The sequence below is a fragment of the Nothobranchius furzeri genome, chromosome 15, assembly GCF_043380555.1.
Source record: "Nothobranchius furzeri strain GRZ-AD chromosome 15, NfurGRZ-RIMD1, whole genome shotgun sequence".
Lineage (NCBI taxonomy): Eukaryota > Metazoa > Chordata > Actinopteri > Cyprinodontiformes > Nothobranchiidae > Nothobranchius > Nothobranchius furzeri.
This window is the reverse complement of record NC_091755.1, coordinates 39,672,405-39,684,904: the sequence shown is the minus strand read 5'-3', so window position 1 is coordinate 39,684,904 and position 12,500 is coordinate 39,672,405. Positions and strand designations below refer to the sequence as shown.

Sequence of the window (12,500 nt, the reverse complement as noted above, 5' to 3'; positions counted from 1 at the left end):
GAGGGTGCTATGAAGGAAGTGGTCATGCGTACCTATTGTTCTCTAAAACACCTTCAACACTAGCAGATACACATGCGTGCACAACACCTCAACAACACCTGAAACAATCATTAATATACATCATAAACATGAACAATCGCTGACTTTTCCATGAAATCATAAACACATACAGCCACACAGAAAACCATCTATAGTGTTGCAAGGTTAGCTAACGTTAGCGTTAGCATTTCCAGCGGCAAAACCCTCGACTGCTGCAGCGGTTGAGGGTTGACTTGTTTTTATTTTGATTTTATTTTTTCCTCCACTTGACTCAATCCTCATATAAACCCTCTGATCTCTATAGCGCAGCTCGGGTTACGAATTACCACAGTCACCAATTCTTGTCATGTGTCTATGTATGCATGTCTGATCTCAGAATCGTGTGTACTGAAACTAATTTCCCTCTTGGATTAATAAAGTATCTGAAAGGAACTGAATTCATTCAGATCCGTAGGTTTCTGTGGGTCTGAGATCACTTCCAAACATTCATTCGTTTCTGACTGAACCCGTGGAAATGTGGGCAACAAAAACCGATCCATCTTACCACTAGCTCTACCTATCACTCGTTCGCAGGTGGAAAATGAGGTCAAAGGTTAACATCAATTTCCTGTTTTGGTTTAAGTTTTTACTATCTATATTAGGGATGTAAGAAAATATCGATATGGCAATATATCGTGATATTTTTCCCAGCAATATTATATCGATATTCAAAAGCCGTGTAACGGAAATATCGATATGGCAATATATCATGATAATTTTTCCTGCGATTATTACATCGATATTCAAAAGCCGTGTATCTAACTCCTTAAAGAATTTACATGCAAACATTTCTGTATTTTCTCTTCGTTTTGAGCAATTCAATCGCCACCCGCTAGTTGGCAGCAGTGTGCAGCGGGTTTTGTTTCCACCACTGAAATGTAAATCCCTCCATCATGGTTCAGATACCTCATGTTAAACATGTTACGTATCAGTTTGGACTGTTTATTGAACATTCTTACAATAAATTCAGTAAAAAAAATTGCTTGTAACGTCTGACTGAATGTATCGCAATATATCGTGATATATCGTATCATTTCCCCTGTATCGTGATATGTATGGTATCGCCAGAATTTCAAAAATACACATCCCTAATCGATATGATAATTTACTGATTATTTTTGTTCTGTATGTAAAATATTATCACATCCACACGTTAAATTAAAATTTAATTGTTTAAAAAAAAATCTAGCACCCCCTCCCGGCACCGCCACTGCTCCTGGGAGATTTGAACCCACTCAGTCCCCCCCCCCAACATCAGCTGGGTTGAGCCATCTATCCTAAACAAAACAACGAGGCAGAATCAGCTGCAGCCCAGAAGGTGAAACTGAAAACAGAACACAGGAAGGCTGCAGGACATCAAAGCAGGAGCAGGGGCACGCCTGGCCCATGTTGGACTTATTTTTCAATAAATAAACAATGCATCTGTTTGAGGAGAGCCTCGACAGAGCGCCACCGCTGCTCTTGTGCTTTCTTCTCCTGCCACCGGTCTTTTGGCTGAGCAGGAAGGAGGAGGAGAGCCAGGCCCTGGTCTTCGCTGTGGTGCTTATGCAACATCAGTGGCTGCCCATCTGCATGTCTGCTCTTTATTACATGATTTCCCCTCACCACAGAACAGTACAGTCCTCATGTCTCACACACATGGGTTTACTCAAACGGAGGCACTTGCTCTTCTTCGTCACTCCAGGAGAAAGTGTGTGCATGTGTGTGTGTGTGTGTGTGCTACTAAGAACATGGAGTATTTACAAAAAGGAGCCACGGTTAATGATTAGCATGAAGATAACTGGTATCAGATGTAGGGGGATGTGTTTAACAAAGGATGAGAAGCAAAAATCCAACAAACGGAGGAACACGATTAACCACAGAACACCTGAAAGGATTTTGTCCTTCAGACATGAAGGTGTCACCACCACTGGGGTGACTGGATTAAAGAATCTGGGAGCAGACGGGGCAAAAAAAGCCAGACTCATCCAAGAATGTCTAAATATTTCTATTAAAGGCTCAACAAAAGCTGGCTAATCTTAAAACATCTCGTTTGATGAGTCTGAGGAGGACTGACTCACCATTTGTAATGTTTCTACGCATGAATAAACCGAGTCTTCCACTCATTCGGACTCCGCTGCAAGACTCTCACGCAGCCCTTGGCTGCAGCTCAAATACTTTTAAAGTTTGGTATTTTTGTGGTTCACGCGGCTAATTATTGCAGGTTAAACTAAAGAGAACTGTTCTCCCTGAAGTGGAACGTTTTCCTCTGACCTACAGAGGTCACAGGACGTCACGTTCCCTTCTCAACGTGTAAATTCAACACCTGAGTCTTACTCTGTTACACACGTCCTCTGATCCATGCTCGTTTTAGCATTAGGCAACAATCAGGTCTGTGAATGCACTATTGCTGAGAGCTCATTTATACCAGTTTCGACAGGTTTTCTGTGCTTTTAACAGGTGAAGAAAGCTCAAAGAGACCTGTTTAACACATCGTCAGTAGAAGTTACTAAAAGCCACTGACTCTCTGCAACAGAACATTTGGTCTGGACAGAGTTTTAAAAATGACACAAATAATAGTTTTCACTGGTTTTTATGATGTCAGTTTGCATTAACTCAAGAGCTGGGTTTCCCAACCTTGGTCATCAGGGCCCACTGTCCTGCATGTTTTTCATGTTTCCCCTTTAAACACCAGTGTTTCCCTGCTGCCACACAAGAGACTTAAATTAATGAGTGATTAACGGGCATCTGCAGCACTTGATGTCCTCCTGAGGAGCCAAGAGTAGAGCTGCTCAGGGATGGCAGTAGGCAGGTGTGACAGCATCTGTACACACACAGATGAAGACCTGCTGTCAAGAGGGGAAGCTAACAAGCTGCTTCACTCCACAGAAACCATCATGGAGGTTTTGCAATGAGCACAGCGAGTGGACGGCTGAGGACTGGGGTAACGTCTCGTCTGAGGAAGCCTCTGTCCAGTGGTTTGGAGCATCTGAATAAAAAGACTGATGCAATCAGGAAAGCCTTCTGAGACAAATTGTGTTGGGCGTCTTCTGTGGCCTCGTTCCCAAGTCTGCCAAAAACAAACCATGCATAAAGCACAGCACCGAAACATCCGTTTGGTGACGAGCACCTTCTGCAGCACGAAGTGTCATCGGGCTAAAGAGACAACAGAGCGGCTCGAGGAAAAACAATCAAGCAGCAAACTCTGAAAACTCGTCTTAAAACTCTCGGCCATCATTGTGGGAGGAGGTTAAAACACGTGGAAGATTTATTCACTTAAAGGGACTTTACGGAGTTTTGAACTTTTATGCTCGAGATTGCCCCCTCAGGCAAAAAGCGTAACAGCAGCTTCAATAGTAGGCTCGTGCACGAGGCGCGCATGCTGTACGTGCACGCTCCTTAACGAAAATAACAGCTGAGACAGTCAGCTCTTTGTGTGTGTGTGTGGCCCGGAGGACAGAGGACAGGAGAACGCGCAGCTAATTAATTAAATAATTTGGTTCTGTACCTTTCTCTTCAGCACAGCCGACAAAGGTTTATGATGGGTCAGTCCTCCTGCATGCTCAGATCATTCCCTTCCCTTGCTTGAAAAATTGTTCCAAAATGAAAGTTGAACCCACATCTTTTTTATCTGTGAATTCAATGCCGTTCGGCGAGTCTCAAATAAAAATTTGGGCATCTTACTGTAAAAGAAAATATACCATTAATGTAAAAAAGAAACATATTCTCTCGTGGTGGATTTTTTTTCCCACCATTCTAACCGGTTTTCTCCTCACCTACACTTTTATGTTCATTTTAGATTTCTTACAGTTTCACGTTTCTGGATCCCACCTGCAGTAAACAGGCCCGGTCCAGACCAGTCTCAGCGAGTCATTTGTTCTTTTATGGGATTTACACACCAGACACAAGTACACAATCTTTCATAACACCCTCCCCTGCACAGTGACACATTCTGAAGGATGAGTGCTTTTCCCAGATTACGTACAGACTTTTCAAAGAAATGGGCCAGTTCTCTTAACACCAACACGTCATCTGGTTTCAGTTCTGAGTGACGAATGATTTAAGCTCACACCGCGTCTATTTTTGTTCCTTTAGTCATAAGCTGGGAAATCCAAAAGTCTGTCCACAAGGGAAAAAGTCACTTTTGCTCCAAGTAAACTTCTCCTACCAAAACCTTCAGCTGTTTGCACTACTCGTGCACACGCACGTGCACACACATGCATACAGACGGTTCTGTCACCGTTGAAATGTGATCGCTGTGAAGAGTGTTCTCTCTGTAGTTTGGTGTCATTAACGCGGCTCTCTCCACCCAGCGGTGTGGGGTGGAATCTTATTAACAAAGATTATTCAAATAAAAACAGGAAACAGGACAATCTTTTTTTATCAGACACCCAGCTTAGTGTAGACGGGCCATTATTCACATCCGGAATATCTTTTTAGCTTGTCAAATAAGGTGGGCTGAGGTTGGGAGATCTTCACTAAAAGTTAAAACTGAGGTCAAACAAGAGAATTTGACATTTGTGACAAAATGAGCGTGAAATGAAAGGATGATTTGGGAGTGAATTTAGATGAAATAGTGGCAAAAATGTTGCACAAATTAAGCAATTTAAAGAGTAAGTCACCCCCAAATCAACTTTTTTCCCCTGATAAACTAAATAAATGCGTGTCTAATCGTGCTGCAGACACGTGTCGTCAATAGTTTTGCACTTTAGTGCATTTTAGTTAAAATTTTAATATTCTGCCTAAAACTGTCAGTGTTGTGCCGTTGTCACGTAAAAAGTCTGCACTGCATTTGAATTTAAATCTGCCATCGCTATTGGCTAAGAGGTATGCTATGATGTAAACTGGTACATTATGATGTCACAATGCTGTCGTGAGACTGTGCGTGTGTGTATTTGTTAGCGGCTCCGCCCTCTCGGTCTGCCAGGCAACAGCATTCGTTGCATTTTTTAAACATGAAGTGAGAGTGGAGTAATACTCTGGTAGGGGGTGACTTGCTCTTTAACATTTCATTTAACAGTTTAATAACAGATTTAAGCCCCAATTATATGATTTTCCAAAAGAAATGTCCATATTTTCTTGGACATGTATGTTTCTGACTAGTCACAGCTCAGTGAGACACTGGAGATGAACAACTGATTTTACGGATTATAAAAAAATGACTAAATATGAAAGTACATGTTTGTCTTTACAGAAACGAAATAGCTCTTTCTTAGAGGCAAAAATAAGAATCCCGCCCATCTTTAAGGTTTAACAGAATCAACTAATCATCTTTCAGCATCATGGCAGCTCTCCTCTGCATTTCTCTACCACAGAAAACCTCCCAGAAGCTGAAAATCACCCAGTCACAATCATCCAGACGAAATGTAAAACGAAACCTTTTTCTCTTAAAGGTGAGCAAGCATTCCGGTGAAAGTTTGTTCCAACATGCAGCACAATCCGCCGAAGAAAAGCATTACCGCCCTGACTTTCACACAAGTCATTTTACATGAAAGACCTGATCTGAACCTAAGAGAACTCTTCTGGATAACCCTAACCCTCGCACAGGATACGAATGAATGAGAACTTAAGAACGCTTTCACTTTGAAATCTTTTAGGTCGTCTTTGGAGCGATCATCAACAGCGAACTCCGATATCATCATGACTTTAAAACCAAAAACAAACAAGACATAAAGCAGCCAGATACACAGACGAAGGCCAGAACTCACCGGCAGCTGCGCCGTCTCTGCTGCAGCTAAGTGTGTGAGACAGCGCTGGCTGGACTGTGATGCAACCTGCCTTCCTATCCATCGCCTCAGGGCAGAAGAACCGAACAAACAGGAGGGAGGTGAAAAAGACCAAAAAAGGAGGAAGTGAACAGATGGGAAAAAAAGAAAAAAGAAGAAGTGGGTTTTCCAAGTCAAATTAGAGCTTCCACCGAGTTTGGAGGCAAGCTGACTTGTTGGTAAAGTGTTATTCCAATTTACTCTACAGAATATGGAGACGCCAGAGCGCTGGTGAGAGCCAAGCGGTGCGCTGGACTGTTGATATAAGAAGCAGATGTGAAATATCCAGACTTGGGTAGAAAAACAGACCTGAAATGTGTCAGATGTGTGTGTTGTCTTTAGAGACGAACACAGAGAGGAAGGGACGACTACAAGAGTTTCTCAGTGTGTCGCTTTGTTTTTAACACTTTGCTCTAATCCTAGAGTTTGACCCATTTTTGATCTGAATAAAAACAACTTGAGCGCATTTATAAACACATTTATTGGTCTGTTTCAATTCAAAGTGTCTGAAAACTATGAGAACAAATTCTGATCCAAGTTTTAGGAAGAAAATCTTAAAGTATGAAGTTTTCCAATAAGACGAGATTTAATGACAAAAATAAAACTTTAAAAAAACGATACTTGCCATAGGAAACCGCTTCCCAGGAAAGTCAGCCGAGGGTTTCAGACGGAGACCCAATCAATGTTTCCAAGGTCCAACAGAGTGGTTTCAGTCCCGGGCTGAATCTGACGCACTTTGTACTTTTGTGTATTTGAACCTCCTGAAATGATCGGAGCTGCTGTATGGGAACGCCGGCTGCTGTCAGCGTGAGGGAGGTTCAGTCTGTTCACGTCAGCCACCAGTCTACTGGTAACACACACACACACACACGCCTGCCTCTATGCGATCACACCTCCACAAGCTCACACTCATCCAGGCTGAGTCATAAACTTGCCCTGAAACTTTTTTATTAATATTTCCTGGCCTTTGAACAGCTTCACCAAACTTAAGAGTCACAGTTAAAAGCCTCATCTTTATTCGGTACCTCATTTCAACTTCCACCCTGCTGGAAACCGAGCTCAAATGCCATAATACTGACTAGAGAAGGCGTGAGAAATGAATCTGTCACCTATGACTTTTAAGAATTAATGGGCATTATTAGCACCTTCTGTGCAGCTAAAGTCACCGGTGGTAGTGGTAAATGCGGGTCTGGGCTGACGAGTATACAAAATCCCCGTTTGTGATGGGCACATCTGATTTGGCTAAGGTTTTACGTCGGAAGCCCTTCCTTACAGACCTCTGCATTAGGGCTGCAACAATTCGTCGATGTTAGAATAGTTAGAATAGAAATAGTCGACAATGAATTTCATTGCCGACGTCGTCACCAGACGCCTTCTTTCCGACCGAGTGAGGCATCTCACTTCATTACAATCTCTGCCGAGAGTCGCGCATAGCTTCTCCGCTGAGCGTCAACAGAAATGGTGGCGTCCAACACCGCAGCTACGCGTACCAAAACATCCAATGTTAGGGAGCATTCTAGTCTGGATTCGGCGAATAAAAAGATGACCTGCAGTTTTTGCAAAGCAGTCCTCGCGTGTCACTGCAGCACCTCGGACAGTTGAATGAAACAGAGTCTGAGTCACCTCGGTAAGATTTAAATAACACGAAAGCCAATGTACGTTCTTTAAAACGTATTTTCGCTTTAAAAAAAAGAGATTTAACGTTATGCCTGACTGTGCCTGACAAAAGTACTTTAATTTTATTTATGCATTTATGTCTGTACTGACTGGGCACTGTGCCCAATTGGTGTTAGACGGTATTTTTATTTCCTGTTAGTATGAATTGGCCCATCAGCAGCAAAGTTCAATAAAATATGCATTTTCCATTGAATCCAATTCAAAAATATTAATCCCAGAGGGAAACTGATTGAAGTACCTGTCTTTATTGTGTTTATTATCATTTTTCACATAATTAAGGCAATCTCATGCTAAATTTAAGAAAAATTTTGTAATTATCCGATTAGTCGACTAATCGTTTCAATAGTCGGTGACTAGTTGACTAGTAGTCGTTAGTTGCAGCCCTACTCTGCATTCATCCAGACTTGTGACCTCTAATGGTTGCATTTCCAGAATGCATGCACGTACTGCCCACTACTTCCACACCATTCAAGGCAGCACAAGTGCATGGTATAGCAGATGAAGTGCTTTTGGATTCAGAATAACTTGTGTGATAAATCATTCGGATTCTTGCTAACCACATATTGAAAGTAAGGCTCCGGGTGCAGCTCGTGGTATAGTATGACTTCCTAAAAAATTGCCTCATTCACCCTTTAAATAAATGTTATCACTTTCTAAATGTATTGTATCGGTGTTCAAATTCAATCTTCCAGCATAGGCAATACATCAGTTTTTTATTGCTAAGCACGAACCTCATCCCCCAGAGCACCAAACAGTTAGAATCGATCACCACTCAGCATTAGCCAATAACGTACAGATGTCAACCACAGAGCATGTGCGAGTGTTTGAGGATGTACTTAGACTGATGCAGAGTTGGCCACATTTCTCATAGACAGGTCATCATATGCATGTCTGCATGTATGTGCAAGAATAAGCGATCCAAAGTGAGAATAATAATGTGTTTGAGCTCCGCTGGCCAACTCCAAGTTTTATCAGGTCAGGTGGGTCGTGGCTCAAGCTTTGTTCCAATATTTATCAATTTAAATCAAGTTACAAAGAAATGGTTTTGCAAAAATATATAGCTTTAATTAAGGCAGTTTGATTGGTAATTATGTGAATAGACATCATGTGTGCGTATGAGTGTGTATGTATGTGTATAATACCGTAATTTCCGGACTAGAGCGCACCTCAATATAAGCCTCACCAACAAAAAAAAGGTTTTCTACACACACACGCCGCACTTGAATACAAGCCGAGGCGCAGCAGCCACATGCAGGTCTCCGGCGCACAGCGCATGTACGGCCATAACATAAGATAATTAGGCAGAAAGACGCTACACGGAGGTTTTTCGTCGTTGTTTTAATTCAACAAAACAAATTTTAAACACGGGTGAACGTGTCTGCAAGTTTAGAAAAGAAAACAGCACTGATAGCATTCATATTTCTGGATGTTATAACATAAAAACAGCACTGACACGTTATTACCGGTCATTTGCATGTTTAGAAGAAAAGAAGAGCGCTGACACAGCATTAATAAGCCCTGGATGATTAGAAAATAAAAACTACACACAAAACATGCCTGGTTAGTAAATTAAACACACTTGCCTACCAGAAGAAGTCATTCGCTCTCATCTTCCTCCTGCGCACTAAAGCCATTAAAGTCCTCTTCTTCAGTGTCGGAGTTGAACAGCCTCAGAAGAGCTTCGTCACATACCGTTTCTGTGGCGATGTCAGTGTTGCTGTCCGTGTTGCTGTCATCATCCCCGGGTGAAGCTGGCTTGAATGAGTTCTTCCCGCTGCCGTCTCCAGCGCCGAACCATGGATTCATTCATGCCAAGCTTACGTGCGGCAGCACTGTTTCCCTCCTTTACTGCCAGATCGATGGCCTTCAACTTAAATGCAGCATCATATGAACTCATACGTGTAGTTACCATGATGAGGGGGTAGGGATTAGAAAAAAGTTCTTCGTGGTGCCGGCTGCTTGCATGTGCTAAATTAAAATGAGCACTTTCTTCGATTTCCACTTTTGACTTCCACCTGTTTCACTTTCTGCTAAAGCACCCCCTGCAGGTGAAGGAAAATCTTCAGTAAAGCCGCACCTCATTATAAGCCGCATGGTTCAAAGCGTGGGAAAAAAGTAGCGGCTTATAGTCCGGAAAATACGGTAATAATAATATAATTAGAACACAGATTAGCTTAAAAGGTTGTGTGGGAATGAAGGTATGCGTCGTCTTGTCTGTTGGTATTATTATCGGAGCCTGCCTGTGTTATGGTTCTGCCTGTGTTGTCTTAGTTATGTCCCTTGTCATGTGTCCAATTATTGGCCTAACAGATAAAAGTATACCTATATAAATTAATGAATCAATATCTACAACCATCAACATCACTTGTAAACAGATAGCTTGTATTTACTATGTTATTGGTGCATGTACCCTCTTCTTTCAACCCTAAATATTATACTCCTATCAAGAACATGCTAACTACCAAAATACACAAATGAACACCTTGGCAGAACACGTGGGAAGTGGTATCCCAGGGTAGCACAGCACCTCTGCGTCCTTCCATCTCCATCCCATAACATCTGTGACTTGAGTGCACTCACTAAGTTTTGGCAGGTCAAGTGGGTAGTAGTATCCCAGGGCAGCACCTCTGCTCAGGGATACTACTACGGTACTGCGGTTTTTAATGGCATTCCATACCAAAGAGGGAAAACATAACTCAACAAATTCCCTATCAATACATTTTAACTGAATTTATTGATTTTTATTAAATAGATGAATAATAATAATCGTAAATATGAATACATTTGATCATATAATTGAACATGTGATGGTGTACAGCAGGGCTATTCCATTCCGGGCCTTGAGGGCCGGTATCCAGCACGTTTTAGTGGTTTCTGTGCTCCAACACACTTGGCTCACTGTTTAAATCACCTGTGCAGCAGCTCATCAGGCTCTGCAGAAGCCTGTTAATCACATGCTGATTGAAATCAGGTGTGTTGAAACAATGTTAAAATCAAAACGTGCTGGATACCGGCCCTCAAGGGCCAGAAATTAAATTCCCCTGCACTGTCTTCAATGCTCAGAAGTGGAGGTGGATGGTTGATGGGGTTTTTGAAGACTTTGTTGATTGTTCAGTGCAAGAATTGGAAAAGGAATGTCAAGAATCACTAATTAATGAAATTAAATAATAAATAAATAAATAAATAAATAGATGGCTTTATATTGTTGTATGTGTCCCCAGTGAGTGTCATTGTCTGTCCTGTTGTGTTGCCTGTATGGTTTGGTGTAAAAGATACATGTAATGTAGTATAGTATATTATATTCTACATATTATTTCTGTGTGTCCTTACAACATACTAAATTAGTATCATTACACTACAACTTCAATTATTATAGAGCACAGTGAAATTACTGCATCACTAACAGTGTTCAAAGTTGATAATTATATTTAAGGTATTCTATATTGAGGGCAGGGTTAATATATATTATACTGCACTATTTATTATATTCCATTGCATGTATTAGGGATGTGTATTGCTGAAATTTTGGCGATGTATACATATCACGCTACGGGGAGAAGATAGGATGTATCACGGTGTATTGTGATTCAGTCAGATGTTATTAGTGATTTCCTTAGACTGAATTTATTGTAGGAAAATTATATTAACAATGCAAACTGATACTTAGCATGAGGTATCCGTGCCATAACAGAGGGATTTACATTTCACTGGTGGAAATAAAACCTACTGCACACTGCTGCCAACTAGTGGTTGGCGTGTGAATTGCACCAAAAGAAAAGAAAATACAAATGTTTGCATGTAAATTCTTCCAAAAATTGGATTGGATAGACGAACAAAACAGAAAAATTAATTATCATTAAAGCTTTACCAATTTACACAAGTCCCCCCCCCCCCTCCCCCCCAGTTTGTTCTTTCCTAAATGAACCGAACCTTTACATTCAAACAAAGATACGAACCGAACCAGGACTTATGTCGGACCGGTACATCCCCACTATGCAGGTTATCAAAGTCTCACCAACGTAATTACCCCACTGAAGTTGACCGGCTTGATCTGAACCCATACTGACCTGACTACTACAGACATACTACCACCGCTAGTAAGTTATGCTCATCTATACATCTTTCTAGCTTCTTGTAAAGAGTGGTCTATGGGAAAACAGCCAGCAGTTATAACCACAACTCAGACGAAATCTATTTTGGGCGAATCATCTGACACACTGATCACATTACATGAACTTTGTTGAGTTGAACAAACAAACACGTAGAATCTGTTATTCTGACCTCAAACAGCTCTTGACTGCTCTTTTGTCATTCAGGTTAATCCAAGGTGAGCCTGTTTAAATCTCCCACATTTTACTAGTTCATAAAAACAGTTCAGAACCCTGGAGCACGATTGAGAGGAAGGGGCTCTCATTACCCCAAACGCCACCATGGCAACCTGTTGGATCCCTGACCGCCCCGCCACCTCCTGCTGTCGACCCTAATTAGGAGAAGAACCATCTAAGAGTGATTCATGCACCCAGGAGGATTTCATGTAGTAATGGCAGAGCCATTGTTGGACTCAGAGTTGGGGGTCAAACCACTGTGACCTCCCTTGATGCCTAACCTCAGCATTAGCCTCTCTGCTTTTACTTCTAGTCTCATGGGATTGGTGAAAAAGACGGGAAATGAACAAAAATCAAAGCACAAAGACAACAAGGATGAAAAATAGATGTTTTAGGTTTTATGGTTGGTTTAATTTTAGAATCAGAATCACTTGTTTCACATGCTCACACAGTGTCCTATAATTGATTTTCTTAAAGGCTGCTATTGCCTCTCTAACTGATTACTTTAGAAAAAACAAATCTGCAATTCATAGGGTTGAAAACCTTGTAAATCCTACGTGGGTTTGGGGTTATTTTCAGTAAAGTTCTTCTCTAATGTTTGAAATAAACTCAAAGGTCAGCTGAAAGCAGGCCATTTCCCTTGGAGTGTCATTCAGGCATCCTCTTCCTGTTTTAC

General features: G+C 41.5%; 1 protein-coding gene across 3 annotated transcripts in view; it reads right to left on the bottom strand.

Moving 5' to 3' along the window:
* plekhg5b (pleckstrin homology domain containing, family G (with RhoGef domain) member 5b) overlaps positions 1-12,500 on the bottom strand; it is a 105,432-nt gene that overhangs the window by 30,535 nt on the left and 62,397 nt on the right. Inside the window, exon 1 of one of the 3 annotated variants that reach the window (XM_015967135.3) lies at positions 6,448-6,564. The exons of the other annotated variants lie outside the window; for them this stretch is intronic. Coding sequence (XP_015822621.1) covers positions 6,448-6,450 — 3 coding nt within the window. The 5' untranslated portion in view covers positions 6,451-6,564. Of the gene's footprint in view, positions 1-6,447; positions 6,565-12,500 lie in introns of those variants that run through there. 3 annotated transcript variants of the gene reach the window in all.